Source organism: Drosophila tropicalis, unplaced genomic scaffold (assembly GCF_018151085.1).
Source record: "Drosophila tropicalis isolate 14030-0801.00 unplaced genomic scaffold, ASM1815108v1 contig_593, whole genome shotgun sequence".
NCBI lineage: Eukaryota > Metazoa > Arthropoda > Insecta > Diptera > Drosophilidae > Drosophila > Drosophila tropicalis.
In genome coordinates, this window is record NW_027173070.1 from 20,418,860 (window position 1) to 20,440,168 (window position 21,309).

General features: G+C 41.5%; 7 protein-coding genes across 7 annotated transcripts; 4 read left to right on the forward strand and 3 right to left on the reverse strand.

The window, feature by feature from the left end:
• The first annotated feature begins 39 nt into the window (after positions 1-39).
• Positions 40-1,759, forward strand: wash (washout). The gene has a single exon (XM_068289166.1). The coding sequence runs from the start codon at positions 56-58 to the stop codon at positions 1,598-1,600; it is 1,545 nt and encodes a 514-aa protein (XP_068145267.1). The 5' UTR covers positions 40-55; the 3' UTR covers positions 1,601-1,759.
• Positions 1,760-1,835: 76 nt separating this feature from the next.
• Positions 1,836-2,295, forward strand: LOC137575941 (protein LTO1 homolog). The gene has a single exon (XM_068288722.1). The coding sequence runs from the start codon at positions 1,873-1,875 to the stop codon at positions 2,293-2,295; it is 423 nt and encodes a 140-aa protein (XP_068144823.1). The 5' UTR covers positions 1,836-1,872.
• Positions 2,296-2,301: 6 nt separating this feature from the next.
• On the forward strand, positions 2,302-4,583 carry LOC137575940 (probable methyltransferase-like protein 25). Its single transcript, XM_068288720.1, has 3 exons — positions 2,302-2,685; positions 2,739-2,936; positions 3,473-4,583. Exons 1-3 carry the CDS (start codon positions 2,302-2,304, stop codon positions 4,361-4,363), a joined length of 1,473 nt encoding a protein of 490 aa, XP_068144821.1. The 3' UTR covers positions 4,364-4,583.
• Positions 2,942-3,376, reverse strand: SmF (small ribonucleoprotein particle protein SmF). Its single transcript, XM_068288723.1, has one exon. The coding sequence runs from the start codon at positions 3,284-3,286 to the stop codon at positions 3,020-3,022; it is 267 nt and encodes an 88-aa protein (XP_068144824.1). The 5' UTR covers positions 3,287-3,376; the 3' UTR covers positions 2,942-3,019.
• Positions 4,584-4,834: 251 nt separating the features above from the next.
• Positions 4,835-14,039, forward strand: LOC137575721 (uncharacterized). The gene is made up of 7 exons (XM_068288354.1): positions 4,835-4,911; positions 5,467-5,946; positions 6,011-6,799; positions 6,854-7,154; positions 10,351-10,443; positions 12,354-13,612; positions 13,665-14,039. Exons 2-7 carry the CDS (start codon positions 5,482-5,484, stop codon positions 13,944-13,946), a joined length of 3,189 nt encoding a protein of 1,062 aa, XP_068144455.1. The 5' UTR covers positions 4,835-4,911; positions 5,467-5,481; the 3' UTR covers positions 13,947-14,039.
• Cyp6g2 (Cytochrome P450 6g2) lies at positions 9,983-12,073 on the reverse strand. The gene is made up of 2 exons (XM_068288719.1): positions 10,791-12,073; positions 9,983-10,738 (listed from the first exon to the last, which is right to left on the reverse strand). The coding sequence occupies exons 1-2, from the start codon at positions 12,063-12,065 to the stop codon at positions 10,451-10,453; spliced, it is 1,563 nt and encodes a 520-aa protein (XP_068144820.1). The 5' UTR covers positions 12,066-12,073; the 3' UTR covers positions 9,983-10,450.
• Positions 14,025-20,866, reverse strand: LOC137575938 (proteasome-associated protein ECM29 homolog). Its single transcript, XM_068288718.1, has 8 exons — positions 20,617-20,866; positions 20,361-20,491; positions 19,413-20,293; positions 18,383-19,356; positions 17,948-18,322; positions 17,236-17,889; positions 15,783-17,176; positions 14,025-15,685 (listed from the first exon to the last, which is right to left on the reverse strand). Exons 1-8 carry the CDS (start codon positions 20,642-20,644, stop codon positions 14,393-14,395), a joined length of 5,730 nt encoding a protein of 1,909 aa, XP_068144819.1. The 5' UTR covers positions 20,645-20,866; the 3' UTR covers positions 14,025-14,392.
• Between the last annotated feature and the right edge of the window lie 443 nt (positions 20,867-21,309).

Genomic DNA, 21,309 nt, shown 5'->3' on the forward strand with positions numbered 1-21,309 from the left:
GCACTGACGTTATCTACTCTATTGTTGTTGGATCTTTTGTTAATGTTTATAAGAAATGGACGAAAGCAACACTTACCTACACAGTGCCTTCGAAGTGGCTATCATTCCGACGGATCTCCATCATGAGGAGACGATAATCAAAGCAGCCCAGTCACTGGACTGTCTACACAAAACAATCAATTCAATATTTGAGAGAATCGATGCTCGTTTGGAAAGGAATGGTGCCAAAGTCCGGGAAATAAACCTGCGTGTAAAACGGGCGCAGGAAAAAATCGATGCACAATTGGTTGGCTCCAAAAGGGCCATCAAAATCTTCGCACCCGCACGTTTCCCGGCCAGTGACGTTCTGGTAAAGATTCCTGCCACCTTTCCTCAGGTGGCTCAGAAGCTAATGACCGAACAGCAGAAGCAGGAGCAGGCGCAGACAGATTTGCGGCAAAGATGCAGTGCTCCATGCTCTGATCTCAAGCCAGATGATGAGCTGGTCCTCTTTCATGTAAGAGCTGAGGAGCAGTACGAACCACCTTTGGTTAGTGATCGGAAAATGACCAATCGGTCTTCCGGCCTGGGTGACTTGCCCTTAGCCGGGGTCAAGTCTGTGCCATCTTTGTTGCGGTTTAATACAAATGAGTTTGCCTACGGAGAGGATTTGAATGCGTGGAAGCGTTGTCTGCCTCCGCAAATTCAGAAGCGCGGAGGAACTCATTTGAGGAAGCCATTAGAGACGGGAGAGCAAATATTGGCACCGGCCCCACACTCTTTGCATTATGGAGCCACGAAATTGGTTACTCCGTCAGGAGACTTGCGTTATACACCGATGGCTCAGGCTGCTCCGGCGATTGATGTTCCGCTGGATTTGCCTGACTTACCGGGAATAGCCAAGGATTTGCAATATGAACCGGTTGAAGAACCAGCGCGGATTGCCCCATCCGAGCAGTATAGTGATCTGCCGGATTTGCCGGGCTTAAGTGAAATGGAAGAGCAGGAAATAACAGTGCAAGCAGTTGCAGCACAGTTGCACATTCCTATCCCCAATAAGAGAACGTCAGCATCTATCTCAGCTAGTCCACCTCCGCCGCCACCACCACCACCGCCGCCTCCACCACCCCCACCACCATCTTCAGATTTACCAAAAAGGCGAAACTCTCAATCACTACCGCTTTTACCCACAAGTGGCGCGATCAAACCCCTATCACCCTCACCTGAGACTCCCCTCATCATGCCCAGTACACTTCCACCAGCTGCACCTCCTGATCCACGTTCCGAACTGATGGAAGCCATAAGAAACGCTGGTGGAGCACTTGGTGGCCGTCTACGCTCTTCAGCAGCTGCTCCGCTGGATGTGGTTGATACAACCAGACACAAGGCTGGATCAGCTGCTGTAACTGGCGATCTGATGGCCGACTTGCATAACAAGCTTATGCAGAGACGCAAGGGAATCTCGGGCAGTCAAAATCCCAATGATGCAAACCCTGCCAGTGGTGGCAACCCCATGATGATTCAGTTATCCCGCGTCATACCGCCCCCTGTACAACCACGTAAGAATTCCAACACAAACTCTCAGTCCAGCGAAGATGACGATGACGCCTGGTCAGAATAGGAAGACCACAGGAGGAGAAAAAGCCTTATGTTCTGCTCATGATGTGCCTTGCATGGCTTCAAGCACTTAGCCAAATTTACATCTGTTACGCCACTAAACGACCCGCAAAGCGAGCGTTCAAAATTGATCAACAGTTTAAATAAATTAACGAAAAAAAAAAAGAAATTTGTGTGTAAATATGTACATATGTTATCTACGCATGTAAAAAACGATCAAATCAGCTGTTTTTTTTGGTTATTTGCTTCAACCACATTTGACTTTTTGTTTTAAGCATGTCCCATTCTTCGGACGATATTAACGACTTGTTCGACGACATAGTACTGACCGAGGAGAAACACGCCCGTTTAGGCTACAACGAAGGTTGGAGCGAGGGTCAGGCTCAGGGCAACAGCGAGGGCTATAAACTTGGTTACGCTCAGGGAGTTCAATTGGGCGAAGAGCTGGGCAGCATTTACGGTGAGGTGGTGGCTCATCAGCAACTACCACATACGGACAAGGTGAAACGATCATTGCAACAGCTGCGTTTGCTTATCGATCAGTTTCCCCGCACCAACGACGAGAAGGCAGATATTATTGGGGCCGTAGAACTTATCCGGAACACGCATCGTCGTTTGTCTGCTCAATTGGGCACAAAGAATACAAAGGCAACTGTTTCATCCTCTGAGAAAGAGGAGGTAAAGGATTATAGTTTTTAAAAGGAAATGGCAAGAGCTGGCGTGGCCCAATTGCAGCAGCGTCTTGATGGATTATTGGCTTATTTGCAGCCATATTGGGATTTTCTTAATTGCCACATGGTCAACTATCTAACGGACAAGCATTGGATAAGTTTTGTGCCCGAGGAGCTGAGGCAGGAACTGGAATGCGAAGAAGATATTCAGATGGCTATAGAAGAACTATTTTGGACTAGGGAACAGAGAGAAAGTGAAAGATTTCCGAATTGGTCAAAACATCTGCGACGAGGAGAACAAGAACACTTAAAGTATTTCAAAGATCTAATTACGACCCTTGAAGAATTATCTGGAGGAAATGAAAACAAGCAGCAACTCAGTATCAAGGAGTTCATGAGTGCTAAGAAGTGTCACGAGGTGAGTTTTGAGTTTTAGTGGGCAGCAATAGGTTCATATGTCATCCACTTTAGGTCGAACTCACTGCATCGCTAGTAGATCGGCTTATACAAAGAACTGGTGAAGCAGAAAATATCTATATTGTCGATGCCGGCGATGGCAAGGGTTATTTGTCCTCACGGCTGGCTCTTCAATATGGATACCGTGTGCTTGGCATCGATGCAAATCCAGCTAACACCGAAAATGCACTGGAACGTAATCGAAAATTACAGGCAAGTTTGACTATATAAATAAATGTATATATTTTATTTCATTGTACAAAGACTTAAGCATAAGTTGTATTAGTGATTCGGCTTCAATCTCGCATCTCGCCCTCCTCGTCGTCATCTTCCATGCCTTTAATGTATAGCACATTGTTGCAACGTATCAGCACTTCACCCAGATTACCAGTGACGGAGCCCTCAATCACCTCCTCCGTGTTGGCCAATTGCATGTTCATATAGCCATCCACAGACACCAGGAAGCCTTTGTATTCCTGGCCCCATTTAAGTTTAACAAGCACCGGTTTGCCAGTCAGACCATTAAGAAATGGTTTTGGGTTAATGGGCATACCAGCCGACATTTTGTTTATTTATATTTTTTCACTTTTTTTTGGAATGAAAATATTGCCGGCGAAGCGTGCAGAAGCGAGCGTGTTAGAGATGAGCGTCGTAAGAAACTAAATGGTCGATAAACGATTTCTCTGTTAAGATAACAGAAATTTAACAGTAACATTAAAAATCAAATTTGAATTTTGTTTATATTTTAGCGTGCCTGGAACGGTCTAACTGAGCGGGCAGATCTGGAAAGTCGTGGAATATCACCCAAATGCCGAGATAAACAATCTTCGCCAAAGGATGTGCCCAGTTTACAAAACTACAGGACAACAGCTAGATTTATAACAACTGACCTGAATTTAAACCAAATCTTGGCTGAACAATTTACTGAGTTTTCAATATCACCCAGTTCCCCCATATGCCTGACGGGGCTGCACACTTGTGGCAATCTCGCTGCCACTTGCCTTCAAGTCTTCCATTCCCAATCACAATGTCAGATACTCTGCAATATTGGTTGCTGTTATCATTTGCTGAAGGAAACTTTTTCGCAGCAAGAATTCTTTGGCAATAAGTCAGTAATGGATTTGCAAACTGACTGTGGATTTCCACTTAGCCGTTATCTTCAAAACCGCCAATTCCGTATGGGCCGTAATGCCCGAATGTTGGCTGCCCAGTCAATTGAGCGTACTCTCAATGCGAAGGATTTGCCAAATATATCACTCTATTACAGGGCTTGTCTCGAGGTTCTTGTGTGTCGGCATGCTCCGAACTTGAAAAACGAACTGCAAGTTGGAAAAGTGCGTAATTTTAAAGATTTTCCAGATTATATACAAAAATGTGGAAAAAAATTGGAAGCAAAGTGGTTAGACGATGTCCATCCAGACGAGCTACAGGCTTTAGTTCAAGACTATTCCCTGGATAAGCATTATTTGGAACTATTTTATTTATTACGCATGACATTTGCTCCTGCGCTGGAAAGTTTAATTCTTTTAGATCGACTTCTGTACTTGAAGGAACTTGGCTATGATCGTAGCTATATTGTTGACCTATTCGATGCTGTTATATCTCCGCGTCATTATGCAATTATTGCTTTTAAATCTTAGCATATGGAGATTGATTTTGATTGATGACAATTTAGTTTAGAATCGTCGCTTTACCCTTCGTATAAAAATAGGAGCGTAACTAAAACTTGTTTTGGGAAAAAAATAATTATTGATAAGCATGCAAAAGTGTAATTAAAAACATAACGTTAGACATTTTTGTACTTAAAAAAATTATACCCCTTAAATTGGGTATAAAATAAACATTGGCGAAATTTGTAAATTAGTGTATTCTATATACATAATTCCCATCTAATATTTGATTATCATCAAGCACCAACGTGCTCCGGTAGGACTTTTTATCTGTAGTAGCTGATACTGAGCACTTCAAAGCTTTTCTGTGCACATCGTAATCTTACACATAGATTTATTTCTCTTATATACAGACACATTCGGGTTTTTACAATCGCAATCTGAGTCTAGAATTTACCTATAAATACGCGAGCAAAATTTTATTTGCGTTAAGTGTGCTTTCAACAGTGTTTCGGTTAATATATACGAGTGCTTTAAAAGTGTCCATTATATTTCGGTTAAAGTTAATTGTAAACCAGGTCAGTATTCGATTAACAAAAGAAATCCTGACGAAGCATTAAAGAAAATGATGTTGAAAATTGTTAATCGAAAGGACCAAATACTAGGTTTTAATGACAGAAAAATGGATCGGATCGGTTTTTTTTTTCTTCAAAAAAAACATTTTATCGTAAGGACAAATAAAATTTGAGAATTGTAAACTTTTTATCAAAAACCAGGAACAAATTAATTCAATGATTTTATAGATAAATTTAAATTTAATCAAATATGTTATTGGAATTAAATTACTGGAAGCGTCACTTACACATTTGACTAATCAGGTTTCTAGAAACATTTTTGCAACAAGTTAATATAATGGAGATGCGAATTTTGTCAGTAAGCGGTTTATATGATGTTATTAACACACATAAATTAAATAAATAAACAAAAACAAGCCCCCACCTTATTAGTCTGAACCATGCGGAATAATAGGCTTATCATGTAGTCAAGTGCTACTATCGGTGCAATTCAGGTTGGAGTGGCAAAGGTTCAGAATTTCAACAACCTCTTAATCTTTCTAATAAACTCTCCTTTAGAAGGCATCGTGAAATATGGCCTTAACCGAGGCATTGCTGCTCATTGCGGCCGGTTTGGGAGCCATTTACCTGTGGTTCCAGCGCAATCACAGTTATTGGCAGCGGAAAGGCTTACCTTATATACCGCCGACACCAATTATAGGCAACACAAAAGCAGTATTTAAGTTGGAGAACTCATTTGGTTTGCATTTATCCGAGATTTACAATGATCCTCGAATGAAGGATGAGGCTGTGGTGGGCATGTATTCGATCAATAAACCTGGTTTGCTTATACGTGATCCGGAGTTGGTTAAATCTGTACTAATCAAGGATTTTAATCGTTTCCACAACCGATATGGCCAATGCGATCCTCACGGCGATCCTTTGGCCTCAAATAACTTGTTCTTTGTGCGGAACAATGCATGGAAGGAGATGCGGACCAAATTAACTCCTGTCTTCACCAGTGGCAAGATCAAACAGATGTATTCTCTGATGTTAGAGGTAGGAAGAAAACGGCGAAGGAAAATCGGAATGTCTATATAATTATTTTTGTTTTTTCTATTAGATTGCTGACGATCTGGAGTTACATTTAAGCAAATATCCCAACAAATTTATTACCGAAATCAAGGAGGTGTGTGCCCAGTTTACTACTGATACCATAGCATCCACCGCTTTTGGCATAAGAGCCCATAGCTTGCAGAATCCGGACGCAGAGTTCCGTTATCATGGAAGAAAACTGTTTACCTTTACGCTTTCCCGGGCCAAGGATTTCTTTGTGGCCTTTTTTGTGCCCAAATTAGTGGGTCTATTCAGGATTAAATTCTTTACACCTGAGTTTTCCCACTTTATGAGAAGCACCATTAGCCATGTGATTGAAGATCGAGAGCGGACTGGTACAGTTCGTAACGACTTGATTGACATCTTTGTGGGTCTCCGCAAGGAGGCTGCTCAGGAACCCAATAAGCCACATTATGCCCGTAATAAAGATTTTTTGGTGGCGCAGGCAGGACTGTTTTTCACAGCTGGATTTGAGACCTCATCGTCCACCATGTCGTTTGCCTTATATGAACTGGCCAAGCATCCAGAGCTACAGAAGCGTCTGCGTGACGAAATCGTTGGGGCTCTTGTAGAAGAGGGTGGAAAGCTGTCCTATGAGCGAATCAATTCACTTGAATATCTGTCCATGGTGGTGGACGAAGTGCTTCGCTTATATCCGGTGTTGCCCTTCCTGGATCGCGAATATAAAAGTGTCAAGGGTGAGCCTGACTGGTCTCTTAAACCATATTATGACTTTAGTTTGGAGAATGGAACGCCGGTATTTATTCCAATTTATGGACTGCAACGTGATCCCAAGGTAGGACAACAAAATCGATAATAATACGCAGTTTTTAATATTATTTTATTACAGTACTGGCAAAACCCAGATCAATTCGATCCCGAACGGTTTGCACCTGAAAACCGTAAATCTATTGATACCAGAGTCTATCAGCCTTTTGGTTCAGGTCCCCACAATTGCATTGGCAGTCGGATTGGCCTGCTGCAGACCAAACTGGGACTGGTGCACTTCCTCAAGAATCACTATGTACGTACTTGTGCGGATACAATTAAGGAAATGAAATTCGATCCCAAGGGATTTGTTCTGCAGTCATTGACGGGTATAAACCTAGAGACTATCAATGATTGCCTTTACGATGAGAAAGTAGTTCAGTAAAACAAATCAATAATTTGTTATCAAAAACGGGGGCCAGATGTGAAATCTCCTTGCACTTTATATTAAAATTACGCATTCAATAAATACAAAATTGAAATTAATATTCATACTAAATCTAATAGATTAGATTAGGTAAATCGATGATCAAGATGATCTATTTAGTTCCCGGCTAGATTTTTAATAATTCACTTACAGATTACAATTGAGGGCACATAAACCCAGTCAAGTGAATCTGATTGCCAGACGTTGAACCTAAAGATCATTTGTTGACTCATTTGTGGAAATGCGATCGGGAAAAGGGAATCGGAGACAATTGGTTATTATTTTTGTTTTGATTTTTCTTCCAACTGATCAGACACGCAAATTGCCAATCAAATTGCGTTCCAAGATGTGTGATGCGGGTGACAGAGAAATGTTCTCTCTCCGGATTTGAAATAACAAAACACGCAAGTCGCTGGAGTTAGTTCCAAAACAGTTGTCATCCAACTCTGATCAGAACCGCGCATTGTCCCCAAAGAGGAGAGAAAACTGTCAAAAAAAGTCACAAGGTGGAAAGGTGAAATGTCACGTGACTCTTTGACTCATCAAATGAATTAGAAAATGTCACTAATGAATTTCCCCCAAAGACAGCCTCAAATAAAGTGATGCTTTTAAAAGTATGAGTTATCTTAGGAAGCTGAAGCCGAAGTTGCATATGAAGAAGTTGTATTAAGATGAAGGTGGCGTAGGTCAATAATCAAAACGAAATTTAAAGTTCTATTTGACCTCCTTAGATCCAGCATTGCAAGCAACATCTTCGATGGATTGAACGATGAAAGTTTTCGCCCAAAACCCATATTAAACCTTTGAACTGACCACATTTCAGTTACCTTAAAATTATTCCAAGGACAAATGAAATATGTGTCTAATACTCTTACAGCCATCAACAAAAGTTTGTAAAAATAAGATTTATTAAATGATATAAACAAAATAATAAGAAATAAGTTTAAAACTGTCTTTCCCGTATGCAGGATATCCTGTTATGGCTCAAGTCCCGCCCGATTTGCGTATTATCGGTTGAGCTAAACTCCAACATTAAACATTTAACCGACAAAACATCAACACAGCTGCGGCAACACTGCATCCACTGGAGGTCTTTTGGTTCGCTCCCTTGAAAATTGACTCTTCTGTCGGCCTAGCGTCTGAGAGCCTGATTGCGCTGTCCAGCCCTACGCTTGTGGCCACTGCTTTGGCGCCATGAATATTCATAAGAGGTTTTATGATGTAAATAAAAAAGAAATGAAGCTCGCTTTTGATGATAGTATATTCAATTATATGCCTAAAAACTAAGGAGGCGAATTCGCTCCATGCGACTCCCATGCTCCCACCCGACCCAACTCGAAAACACAAACAACACATAGCGCTTATCTGGGCCAACAATGTGTTTTTTGGTTCAACTTATTTGACAGGACTATTTCTTCATAATTAAGTATACGCAATGTATCTTATTTGGGAAAATTTCTGTGTTTTAACCTATGTTTATCAAATTTATGTCAACCTTTAACTTTTAACACAGAAATTAGGTTTTATCCAATAAAAATCGGTCGTTGTGCCAATGTGTCGTGCATAACCTGGCCATTCTTCGAAAGAATACGTTTGTTTTTATAAACTTTATAAATTTGATGCCTGGATCGGTGATTCAAACTAGCAAATCAGGGGACAAAGGATGTTCCCGGTTTCCCCCAATGAACTGAATTTTAACAAAATATATGTGACCAATATACTCTGTTTCCTATATCTCTCAGTTGCCAACATTTGTTGTTGAAAACAAATAATTATTGACCATAAAGTTATCAACAAATATTCGAATCTGGACGTTTTTTTCAAGCGGTCTTTGACACTTCAGAAGTTTTCTGTGTACATTCTCCTTCTACCTACCACCCTTCTATCGCAATCTTAAAACACTTCGTATATATACGGACACATTTGTGTTTATTCAATCGTTATCTGAGTCTTAATGGTTTTTGGTTAACAGTCTTTCGGTTCGTAGATACGAGCTATTGAAAAGTTTCGATCATGCTCATTTATAGACCAGGTCAGTATTCGATAAACGAAAGTAATCATGAGAAAGCACTAAAGACAATGATATTGGAAATAGTTAAAGGGTTATAACGACAAATCATTTTATAGTTGTTTATTAGTTACAGGCACGGTTTGTTGAAGAACCGATTACCTATCTCCAATGAAAAATCATTTTGATTTCAGAAGTTGGAACAATGGATCGATTAAAAACTCCTTTGACAAAGCGTTTAATCGATGATCGTAACTTTAACATCTGTGCAAAACGCTTTATATGATGTTATTAAAACACGTAGATTAAATAAATAAACAAAACCAAGCCCTCATCTTACTAGTCAGAAGCGTGCGGAATAATAGGCTTATCATGTAGTCAAGTGCTACTCTCGGTGCAATTCAGGTTGGAGTGGCAAGGGTTCAGAATTTTAACAACCTCTTAATCTTTCTTAAAAACTTTCCTTTAGAAGGCATCGTGTAATATTGCCTAAGCAGAGGCATTGCTGCTCATTGCGGCCACTGTGTGCCCAGTTTACTACTAATACTATAGCATCCACCGCTTTTGGCAGAGGACGCAGAGTTCCGCTATCATGGAAGTTTAACGGAGTTTCAGTTTAAAGCTTTCCCGTGCCAAGGATTTCTTTGTTGCCTTTTTTGTGCCCAAATTGGTGGGCCATTTGTGACGCCTGGAGGAATCTCCTTGAACTTAATATTAAAATTACGGATTCCATTAGTTTAAATTGATTTGTTTATTAAAATGTTTTTCTGAAGCAGTTACAAGTTAATAGATTTGATTAGGTAAATCGATGATCGAGAGTTTATAATATGTAAGTTTTTGCCTGAATTGGTTTAGATGGAATAATTCACTTACAGATTACATTTGAGGCCACATAAACCCAGTCAAGTGAATCTGATTTCCAGACATTGAATCTAAAGATCGTTCGTTGACTCATTTGTGGAAATGCGACCGGGAAAAGGGAATCGGAGACAATTGGTTATTATTTTTGTTTTGACTTTTCTCCCAACTGATCAGACACGCAAATTGCCAATCAAATTGCGTTCCAAGATGTGTGATGTGGGGGACAGCGAAGTGTTCCCTCTCAGAATTTAAAATAACAAAACACGCAAGTCCCTGGAGTTAGTACCAAAACAGTTGTCAACGTTCCAACTCCGATCTAATATCTATACGCGTCGCTTAAACTCTCTCCCTTTATATATTTATATTTTACTCCCGGGTAAGTCCTAAACGCCCAAAGGATTCCGTACAAGTTTCAAATGTATGCCTCCTTGAGCCTGCAATATAATTGCTTTGGTGTCGAGTTTCATGCGTCCTTGGGTTCGTTCTGAGGTGGTCACCAAATGATTGCGCAGTAAATAGACTAGGCCAACTTTGGCTTGAAGAAAGCCAAAACGCTCACCTATACAGCCATGGGGTCCCAGGCCAAAGGGCATATAAGTGTAGGGTGTATTTAGTTTGCGATTTGTGGGCGAGAAACGTTCTGGAAGAAATTTACGTGGTTGCGGATAGTACTAAAAATAGAGGAAAATTAGAGATAAAAATCATTTTCCATTTAGCGCTTACCTGAGGATCCATGTGTAAAGCGTAGGCTGGAATATAGATGGGCATGCCTCTCGGAACACGAAAACTGTGATATGGTGCCAAAGAATAAGCTTCATCGCTGGTACACTCCCGATCCAGAAACGGAAGCGGTGGATACATACGCAATACTTCGTACAGGATCATTTGCAGGTACTCCAAGGATTCGATCATTTGCTGTGTTACCTGTCCTTTACTCTGGATCAAAGCCTTTTTGATTTCCTCTCGCAAGCGTTCTTGGATTTCCAAGTTTTTGGCTAGTTCATAAAGGGCAAAGGACATTGTAGCGGAGGAGGACTCGAAGCCGGCGGTGAAGAATAGAACAGCCTGGGCAACTAGTATGTCGCCCTCAAATACAAGCTGATTGCCATTCTTTCCAGTGTCCTTTGCCTGCTGTGTGCTTCTCTTGAACTCTATGAGTATATCGATTAGATCATTGCGCGTCTGTTTGGAGCGCTCGCGCTCGGCCATTACATAGTTTATGGTTTTCCGTAAGAACTCGGTTGGTTCTTTGGGAACCACCTTGAAGCCAAAGAATGGCACTAGGTGTGGCAAGAAGAACACCAAAGTGAATTCTGCCGCTCGCTTTAAACTGAATTCAAAGACTGCTCGGCCATGGCGACGGAATTCACTATCCGGTACACTGAAGCTGTTCGCCTGAACCCCATAGGCCACTGTTGCGATCACATCTGTGGTGAATAGGGCACATAGCTCCTTGGCCTCCACATCAAAACTACGCATCCGCTCATTGTGCAACGGCTGCTGACGCAAATGGGCGTCCAAATTACGTCCAACCTCATCGATAAGTGGAAACATATGTTTCAATTTGGTACTGGTGAAGAATGGCGATAGCTTCAGACGCACTTCCTTCCACTGTGGCTGCTTCAGGAAGAAAATATTCTGAGATCCCAGAGGATCGCCCTTGTAATCGGAATTGGAGTAACGATTTCCAAACTGGCAAAAGTCCTTGATCATTATCTTCTTAATAAGGTCGGGTTCCCGTAAAAGTATTGCGGGTTTATGGAACACATGAATGCCAACAAAGGGCTGATCAACGGCATCTGGATGATTGTAGAGATCACTTATGAAATCCGCTGGACTGCTTTTCATGCTCAATAATCCTGATAAGTTGCCCACCAGCCACTGGGGACGTAGTTCCCTAACTCCTTGTCTCAACCAGTAACCATAATGACGTTGCAGGAAAAAGTAAATTGAGATTACCACGATTAGGATTGAGGGCAAGAATATTCCGAGCTCCATGTTCAACGTACGCGATACACTAGAAAACTGTCTGTGACCACCATTGTGGAATGACTTAAATATGAGAGCAAAAAATTAGAGATCAGGGTTCATCGAAATGTTTGAATAGAGGAACATCATTTGTAATGTAAATTGGACTACTTTTTATGCAAAACAAAACAAAGATCTCCTACAGATCATTTAAACTAAATTCAAGGTTAGGATCCCACTCACATTTGATAATAAATGAAGATTCCATTTGAAATATAATAACATGCCAAAATTTTTTTTTTTTTTTTTTCCATCAAGCCACCATGGTCGAATTCTGGTGTTCCTTGGGGCTCCTCGTTCTACTCATCTTGATTGCCGGCAGCCATTATTGGTTGAGAAAACAATATTGCTATTTTGAGGATCACCGGATACCTTATTTATCCACTTCAGTCTGGTCCCCGTTGGGTCATTTACGTCAATTGTTATTTTTGCGAATCTCCTTTGCCGATCTATTTCGCAATATTTATGCTCATTCCGATCTAGATGACGACGCTAAGGTCGTTGGCTTCTTTATATTTCAAACACCAGCACTAATGATCCGGGATCCCGAATTGATACGCCTTATACTCATCAAGAACTTCAACAGTTTTCTTAATCGCTATGAGGCGGCGGCGGGAACTGAAAATGATGCCATGGGTTCGTTGACTCTGCCCCTGGCAAAGTATCACAACTGGAGGGATAGCCGTCAATGCATGTCCACACTTTTTGCCAGTGGACCCATGAAACAGCGTATGTATCCTCTAATGCTTAAGGTGGCGCACGATTTGGAAGACTATCTAAAAAAGCGAGTGACGATGGGAGGACTCACGTTACCTTTAAGTGAGATGTGTCAGCTGTATACCACAGATCTAACCGGAAGGCTATTCTACGGTCTGGATGTCGGTGGTTTACGTAGTGGTCATTCACAACTTCGGCAAATAACCAAGCAATTATTTTCACCAAATCTTCAGAAGGTGTTTCATTTTATGGCCATTTTCTTTCTGCCCACGTGGACAAAGATTCTAGGAGCAAAGGTGTTTACTGAGGACTATGCCAATTTCATGAAGCATCTGGTTAAAGATCCGCAACTGAAACATCAGGGTGATCTTATAGATCAATTGCAGAGAATGCAAAAAAATCTACCCCCTGGACATTATTGCCAACATGAGGATTTTATTGCTTCCCAGGCGGGTATAATTCTATTGGCCGGATTTGAGACTTCGTCATCCCTTTTAGCCTTTACACTGTATGAGCTGGCCAAACAAACAAATCTTCAGGAGCGTTTAAGGCATGAACTGCATCAAGCATTTGCTACAGATCTTTCATATTTATCCTATGAGACGCTTGTAAATTTACCTTATCTAAAAATGGTTTGCTTGGAAGCTTTGCGTCTCTATCCAGCTGCCGCCTTTATCAATAGAGAATGCACGGTGGACAGCAACCAAAACGGTTTCTCTCTGAAGCCTCATTTGGATTTTGTGGTGCCCCCAGGTATGCCAGCCTACATTTCCATACTGGGTTTGCAGCGCGATGAGAAGGTAAGTTCGATAACAAATCTATATTCTATCATTATATTTGGGCAATTCACAGTACTGGCCCGAGCCCGATCTTTTTGATCCAGAGCGCTTTTCCTCCGATTCCTTGGCCAATATTTTGCCTATGACTTATATTCCATTTGGAGCTGGACCACATGGTTGTATAGGAAGTCGCCTGGGACTGCTGCAACTAAAAATGGGTTTGGCCCATATTTTACGTCTATGTCGTGTGGAGACTTGTGATCAAACAGTGTCTAAGATAGAATTCAATCCCAAAACTTTTATGTTAGAGGCTAAGGAAGAGATATATCTAAGATTCGTAAGTGATGCGTCCTAGGAAGTTTGGAACATATATTTTTGTTATTGGCTGTGACGTTAATCAATTAGACTTTATGAACAAAAAAGAGCAACCAAATGGATACAAATCGAATCATAATATTACAATTTATATTTCAGTTTTTTACAATTATGATTTGAGGGAATCTTAGAATCGTTCATTGAGGGGGCTGAGTATGCAAACGGTTCATCTTTCATTCTACTACGGATCATTTGTTCGTTACCCTTTCTTGTTAGAAAAATATGATTTTAAAATGAAATGGATACCCAATTGGATTAAACGTTGATTGCTTGGATATATTTTTACAACCGTTTCCAGGAATATATTTTGGGTACACTCTTGTTAGAATAGCACACACAATAGGATGCCAGTTAGATGTTCTGTTAAACATTCTGTCTTTTTATTTTCTCAATGTCCTGCCCGAATACCATATAAATTTTCATCACTTATTGGCTAGCATCCAACTTGCCGAGCTTATCCTCAATATCCTTGATGCGACAACGCACTTCGGGGGCCGGATCCCGTTGAAATTTATCCAGATTCAATTCAAAGTTTTGCCTAACCAAAGCCAGATGCTGTTGATCGTTGGACACACCGAGACGCTTAATAAGCATCAATATAATGTTGAGGGCCTCCTTCTTCAGACCAGTGTGTGGCACGCCAGCGGCCAGTGTGACAGCGGCAAGAATATCATTGCAAATCTTCTGGACTATGTCCTCTTGGTTAAGGATTGCAGGTATCGGCTGATCGGTCTTAATCTTCTTCTCTTGGTTAGGCAAGGAGTCTTCAAAAATGTGTAGACGCTCGACGTACTTGCACAGGGCGGCCATCAGACTTACTTGAACTGGGCGAGTGCTCTCCGCCAATATTTTCGAGCAGTTCTCGGCAAGGGTGAGTTGATATTTATATTGAGTTTCAATGGCATGTTTTGGCCACGATTTTCCCAAGGTTTCCCAAACAACTTCTTTAAGTTTGTTCAGAGTTTGAGCCCGTTTGTTTCGCTCATCTGCACTAAGGTCTTTGCTAGAGTTGGACCCATCGTCGTCATCGTCGTCGTCATCATCATGCAGTTCCTTCTTTTCGAGTAGATTCCATATCATGTTATAAACCACCTCGAATCGGTCTGCCTCCAGTTGCTCGAGGATGTCACCTAAAGCAGCCAAAGCTAAGGTGCGATAAGTGGGTTCTCTTTTACGTGCTTCTCGCAATGCAGCATCGATGATACTCGGGGAAATCTCATGCTTTGGATTCAAATTTTTACAGAGAGCAGCCAGAGCTTGTAGCAGTCGCTCCTTACCCTGGAAAGTTCGTCCTTGGAGGCCAGTGAGTAACAGCTTGATGAGTCGCACTCTCTCCGCCTCATCCAAACTGCTGGCCAGACGTGTAGCAATCGTTTGTATGGCATTGGCTGCCTGAGATTTACGTGACCAACTGGCATCGGTCAACGAAGCCTCCAATTTGGTTATTATAACATTCAAATTAAGGCGTATGCCCGCATCACCTGGACAAATATCGTTCCAAAGATCCTTCCACAATTCCACATTGGACTTAGAGTTCTCGTCCAAAGCTTCCTCATGCATAGCAAAGAATACTAATGGTATCATGCTGTCCATGTAATCCTTAAGCAACTCATGATGACGTTTGTTAATTGATTGGATGGTCAAGGCAATGGAACGATTGTTTGGCTGCTCTGTGTAGAGTTCATCCAATTTGGCAAACAAATTTTTAATGGATTGTTCCTGAAAAAGAAGAATGTTGAGAGGTTTGCTTAAAATTTTTCCATTCCTAAAAAGTTCTGTCACTGATTTTTGATTATTATATCAATTATATGCTTACCTTAGCCAAACCAAGTAGATGACCAATGGCCGTGGCGTTGTACTTTCGAACAGTGGCATTGCGATCCTTGATACCGACAAAGCAGGCACGAATATATTTTCCCACCACTGGGGACATTTCCTTGCCCAGGCGTATGCTAACCAGACAAACAAAATGAGCACAACCAATTTTGGTGCCCAGGCTTACACTCGATTTCATTAATTCCAGCACTTCTGGGGTCATTTTCTCCAGTTCAGGGTAATCTATGAACCGTACACATTTATTGATGGTCTCCATGGTGTGATGTGATTTTGCGGCTTCGGCACGCAGCGTGTCGATGGCTTCCTGGGCCTCGTGATCGGCTCCAAGTCGTGTTGAGACGTATGATAATTTTGTGTTCTCCAATTCGCCAGTGGCACGCAACAGGCATGGGATTAGCGTAACCAAATGCGGTGCAATCAACGCTCCCGATGAGTCTATCATGTCGGAAATGGTCTTAATGCTCACTTTTCGAATATCGCTAACCTTGTGGCCCACCCCGGTCTCCAGCAGAAAGGGTAGTATAGAGGTGGACACGGCTGAGCCAGATTTACCGTGCTCAGCGGAGGATGCAATTACACATAATTTACCCAAGAATGAGGCTGTGCCATGTGCTGTCATGCGGGTTCCTTCGTGAATGTCATCCATAACGCGGAAGAGTTGAACCCAGAGTTCTTTCAACTCCGGTTCCGGTACATCATCGTCCACATCCATTTTATGGGGATCAGGTGTAGCGCTACCGCTGGATTTTGGTCGTAAACGGTCTTCCGTACGCAGTCTTAAACCATTGGGTCGCTTTAGAAGGTCTCTTACAGCCAAACAGCATGCAATACGAACACGCCATTCCTTGAATGTGAGATTATCCAACAATTCCCTTAGGATTTCCCAATAATATTGCTCTGTGGTCTCCTTGGAATCGGTGACAATCGTATCCCATATCGATATCATTGAGTTTTGAATTTTTGGCGTTGGATCGTATTTGTAGCGATACAGCCGCGGTATAATCTTGCCCAAATATGGCTGCATTTTTTGTTTGGATTCGGCGGAAAGTGTTTTCAGTCCAAAGGCCGCTCCTAGTTTACTGGTCCAGGCTGCATTATGATTAGCCAGCTGCATAAACTGATAGATCATGTCCGGCTGATTAAGATCCGAGGCAAGAGAGCAGAGTTCCTTGTAGGTTGTGATGTTGCCGCCAGTGGGCGTTTTTCCCAGCATACCTTCGGCAAAGAGTTCAGTGTCGCCAGTAACCTGATTAACTTTGCGTTTGCCGCCAATCAGCTGATCCAAAAGAGAATTCGCTAAGTCAGTTTGACTACCAGCATCGGAGAGAGCATAGACCAAACCTAGACCTCTTGAGGCTACATCCTGCACAAATTCTGTGGATTTGGATTTGATTAGAGAATGCGTGTATTCGGTTATAATTTTTCCCACTTACCACTATCGTCGGAAAGTAACTCTGTGAAGGCAAACTGCAGCAATTGTTTCTTGTTGAGCACCGCTGGACGATGGCTGCAGTGTTTGACCACCGCCAATAGCCACACGGAAATGGCTTGCCGTGAATTCGGATTTGGTTCGGTGACTAGAGCTATTAAAGAATTCAAAAACTGCTCAAAGTCGGCATTCGTGCAATGGGCATTATTAAAATTTTCGCTTGGAATTCCCTTATTCACGTCATATCCACACAGAGTATTGACAATGGCCTCGGATATTGCTATATTAAGTGCGGCATCCTTTTGTACTTTGGCCAAGGTGAGAAATTTCTGAAGATTTCGCTTGGTGAAATGATCTCCATCACCTATGGCCAAATATCCCAAGCATTTGGCTGATTCTTCGCGAATCTTTTGACGGGCCGAGGTGCTACGCAACAATTGGAAGACTACACCAAATATTATCAGTTTAGTTGATGACTCAATGCTGCGATACTCCTCCTCGTCATCATCTGCAATCGTGTTGGAGTTGTCACTGGTGTTGGAGCTAGGTAATTGTATTTCCACCTGAACATTGGGTATCTCAACAGTCTTTCCAATCATTGAGATGCATTTAACTGCTGCTGACACCAGAAGCCATTGCGATTCACACAGAGATTTAGCTACGAATACAAAGCATAATTAAAGTAAATACGAATGGTAATTGTTTTTACCACCAACCAATAAATTTAATGGCATCGACAAATTGTGGCCATTCGGCATAGTCCTTTGGTTTCGATGTTGCATCCTTTTGTGATAACTGTAAGCTGATCTTTCGATTCAACGTGTGTCCCAGCACAAGAAGTAACCCATGTTTATGTTCCAAAGATGATTGAGACAGTTTGCGCAGACATTCACTCACTTCTTCATTTAGTTTATCATCGGGGAGTCCATAAGCCCATAGAATACCATAGACCTGGGCCACATTATTGCGCATTGTTTCAGAAACATCCTTTAGCGAGTTGCCCAGCGGTTCTAGTAAATGCAGCAGCTTAGATGCAAACAATTGTGGATCAGCATTTAAAAGATCATAGAGACCAAGTAAATTGGATTCAGCTTAATAAAAGACATAGAAAGAATAAAGATTTGGCCAACTGGGTTTTAGTGTTAACTTACTTCTCTTAGCCTCGACACTGCGTTGAACGAATTGCATGTACTGATGAAGGGGATTATTCTCGTCCTCTTCGTAGTTCAAACTGATATATTTCCTCAACTTTTGGGTATGCTTCTCATCACCAGGAGCACCTACTATATCGGCAGAATACCACAGGCAGAGCCTTAGATAGTCGAGCAGCTCTTCATAGACGTCCAGCGTAAATGGTAATTTGGTTTTACCCACAACTACTACTCCTCCACCGGATGTACTCTTCTTTAGACGCTTCTGGGCCATTTCGTGAACATGCTTCATCATAACCGAAAAACTGGGCAATACCACACGGCGTTGTTCTAGGGACAAATGATTAAAATCGGCAATGGATTCGCTCAAATGGCGAGATCCACGTTGCTCAATGGATGAAATGAAACTATAGTTTACATGATCCTTTTTCGAGGTTCCATACAAATACGAGGTAACATTCTCTCTCAATGAGTTTCGCTCACCGGCAATGAGCAAGAGTAGATATCGTGCAGGAGCATAATATTCTGGATAGCAACTTGTTAGAAATACACTCGTTACATTTTGCACAATTTGAATTTTGGATTCGGCATTGTCCAACAGCATAGCCAGCAATAGATGTTGTTGCCCATCCAGTTGTACTTCCCACGAATCAGCAGTCTGTTCGTCATCCACATCCATTGATGCTTCGGCTTTCTCTTTGGTTTTCCAGGCAAATGCTGGTGCCATGGATACCAAAGCCTCACGTATGGATGAATGCAAGTCTGGAGCACTGTTGGCCAAGTTTTGAAAATAGCCCAAAACAAGTTTAAGATCCTGACTGACATCCTGAGGGAAGCTACGTGCATGTTGAGCCAATGCTGAGTAGGCAGCATTCTGCACATCATTCGGCTCCGCCGAGTCGCCACGTCCAATAACCTTGGTAATGCCCGTCAGAATTACCCTTGACACCTTGGACACCAATTCCCGAGGTCCGCTATTAGAAGTTGAAATATGAAAACCTGTTTTAACAGGATGTCTAGGCGAACTTACTCTTTTAGGACAAGTTCCACAAACTGTAGGGCCAAGACTTTGCACTTTTGATTCGTATTTGTTCCAAATAATGTATCGAATATCACTGGTAGACCTTTGGACACGTTGATGCTTTTGCCGCGGCACCTAATAAGATGCTGTAAAAGTTTCTGACGAACTCGGGCACAACATGGTCGGGTCTGGCGTTCTGTTAAGCTATTTTGGTTACCAATGTAGAGGGTGTACAATGGAGCGGTTACAACTGGTTGATGAAAATCCAGCATAGTGCAAACTTTGCTTAATTCTGTAATAGCTGGTGTAGCCACGCTGAAGCGGGTATCCGCTGAGGCCAGCACAAGTAATATAAAGCTTTCCACTTCTGTAAAAACTCCGGCACAAAGGAAACGTACAATGCCCTTCTTAACCTTTTCCAATTCCTCGGCTCTCCAATTGTTGGCAATGATGCGCTTAAAACTATAAGGACTTAGACCAGGTGGCACATCTTGATCCTGTGTTATGCCATAGGGCAGCAGTAGCACATCTTGCAGTAGGGATAAAAAATTCGAACTGACTCCTGGTTTATCCTGGAGATTTAGAAGCTTATTTCGCTGGGCCGGATCTTCGGGTATTTTGAGGTCCCCCAAAATGGGCAGCAACAGACCGAACAGCTTGTCTTGATAGTTATCCATCTTGCTCTCACAGCCCACCACTTTGGCAGCCAAGGCCGCCTGCTCTTCCAATTGCAGACGCGGGTATCCCATGGTGATAAAAATAATGGCGAAATTTTTTAGAAATGTTGTACTATCGGGTAGAGCATACTGATCCAGGAGTGCCTCCACCGGTACCTGAATTTGACCCCGTGAAGTCAATCGCCGTTTAATATGGGTCAACACTTCTACAACCTATGTATAAAAAAGGGAATGCTTTTACCAATCTCTGCTGAATCTTGTTTCACAACTTGGCACTTGCCTTTGTTCTAACCACATTGTGAGGCGAATTAATTTTCAGAATGACTGGCGTCAGAAATTTACTCACTGCTGCTTCTAATTTCTCATCGGTGTCTGCATTACCTAGTCGGAGCAACACTCGCTCCAGAAGCTCTGCAAATAGATAAAAAGGAACACCACCGAACACAAAAGATGCCAAACGAATATAATTTGCTTTTTTCAATCCACATTTTTGTTTCCTAATTATAAAGCTACAAAAACCATAATTAGAATATTACCAATTTCAGCATTTGCCCCGGTGTCCATTGTTTTGTTTGCTTGCTTAAAAGTGTAATTTATAGTATCAGCATCGATAAAAATTGCAGTGTATTTTCAAAGTTTTCGCACTTGTCTATTTAATAATGCTGTGCGTAATCTTTAATAAATATACTAAAATATACAAAAAATTTTATTCTTCTTTGTGTTCAGATAAAATTTAAACGAAATTCCAATGACTGTGCAAAATGTTATTTTTCGCTATTTTTTGTAGAAACATTTTTGGCATCACTGTTCGGAAGAGTTATCGATAGACTTTATATGCTTTCGATTGTAGTACTGATCAGCTGAAAGCTTATCATAGCTACGGCAACACCTTTTACAGTAAACACCTCCCAAATGAACTTTAAACACTTTGTAATTTCAATTTTATTTCAAAACTATTTTTATTGAGGAAAGTATGGAAAACATAAATTTAATGAATCATCCAAAGGGTTACCGTTCAAAACTGTAAAAGAAAGAGAAATTTGAAATTAGTACACTTATAAAATGGTTCTTCAATTAGAAATTTTTTATTGTAGATTTCAGTATTTTTACATGTTTATGTAAAAAGAGTCAAGGTTCTTCAGCAATTTGTTTTATGAAGACCGTCATGATTTTATCATCAGATGAAAAATTTTGAAAAGAATAAAGTGGCTTTGAGCATTTAAATGTTT

Coding starts and splice junctions, on each gene's coding strand:
- wash (XM_068289166.1), top strand. CDS start 56: ATGGACGAAAGCAACACTTACCTACACAGTGCCTTCGAAGTGGCTATC.
- LOC137575941 (XM_068288722.1), top strand. CDS start 1,873: ATGTCCCATTCTTCGGACGATATTAACGACTTGTTCGACGACATAGTA.
- LOC137575940 (XM_068288720.1), top strand. CDS start 2,302: ATGGCAAGAGCTGGCGTGGCCCAATTGCAGCAGCGTCTTGATGGATTA. Junction 2,686..2,738: donor GTGCTAAGAAGTGTCACGAG/GTGAGTTTTGAG, acceptor CATCCACTTTAG/GTCGAACTCACTGCATCGCT. Junction 2,937..3,472: donor AACGTAATCGAAAATTACAG/GCAAGTTTGACT, acceptor TTTATATTTTAG/CGTGCCTGGAACGGTCTAAC.
- SmF (XM_068288723.1), bottom strand. CDS start 3,286: ATGTCGGCTGGTATGCCCATTAACCCAAAACCATTTCTTAATGGTCTG.
- LOC137575721 (XM_068288354.1), top strand. CDS start 5,482: ATGGCCTTAACCGAGGCATTGCTGCTCATTGCGGCCGGTTTGGGAGCC. Junction 7,155..10,350: donor CGATGAGAAAGTAGTTCAGT/AAAACAAATCAA, acceptor CCCTGGAGTTAG/TACCAAAACAGTTGTCAACG. Junction 10,444..12,353: donor TATTTATATTTTACTCCCGG/GTAAGTCCTAAA, acceptor TTTTCCATCAAG/CCACCATGGTCGAATTCTGG.
- Cyp6g2 (XM_068288719.1), bottom strand. CDS start 12,065: ATGGAGCTCGGAATATTCTTGCCCTCAATCCTAATCGTGGTAATCTCA. Junction 10,739..10,790: donor CTTTACACATGGATCCTCAG/GTAAGCGCTAAA, acceptor CTCTATTTTTAG/TACTATCCGCAACCACGTAA.
- LOC137575938 (XM_068288718.1), bottom strand. CDS start 20,644: ATGGACACCGGGGCAAATGCTGAAATTG. Junction 20,492..20,616: donor CGGGGCAAATGCTGAAATTG/GTAATATTCTAA, acceptor ATCTATTTGCAG/AGCTTCTGGAGCGAGTGTTG. Junction 15,686..15,782: donor ATCTACTTGGTTTGGCTAAG/GTAAGCATATAA, acceptor CTTCTTTTTCAG/GAACAATCCATTAAAAATTT.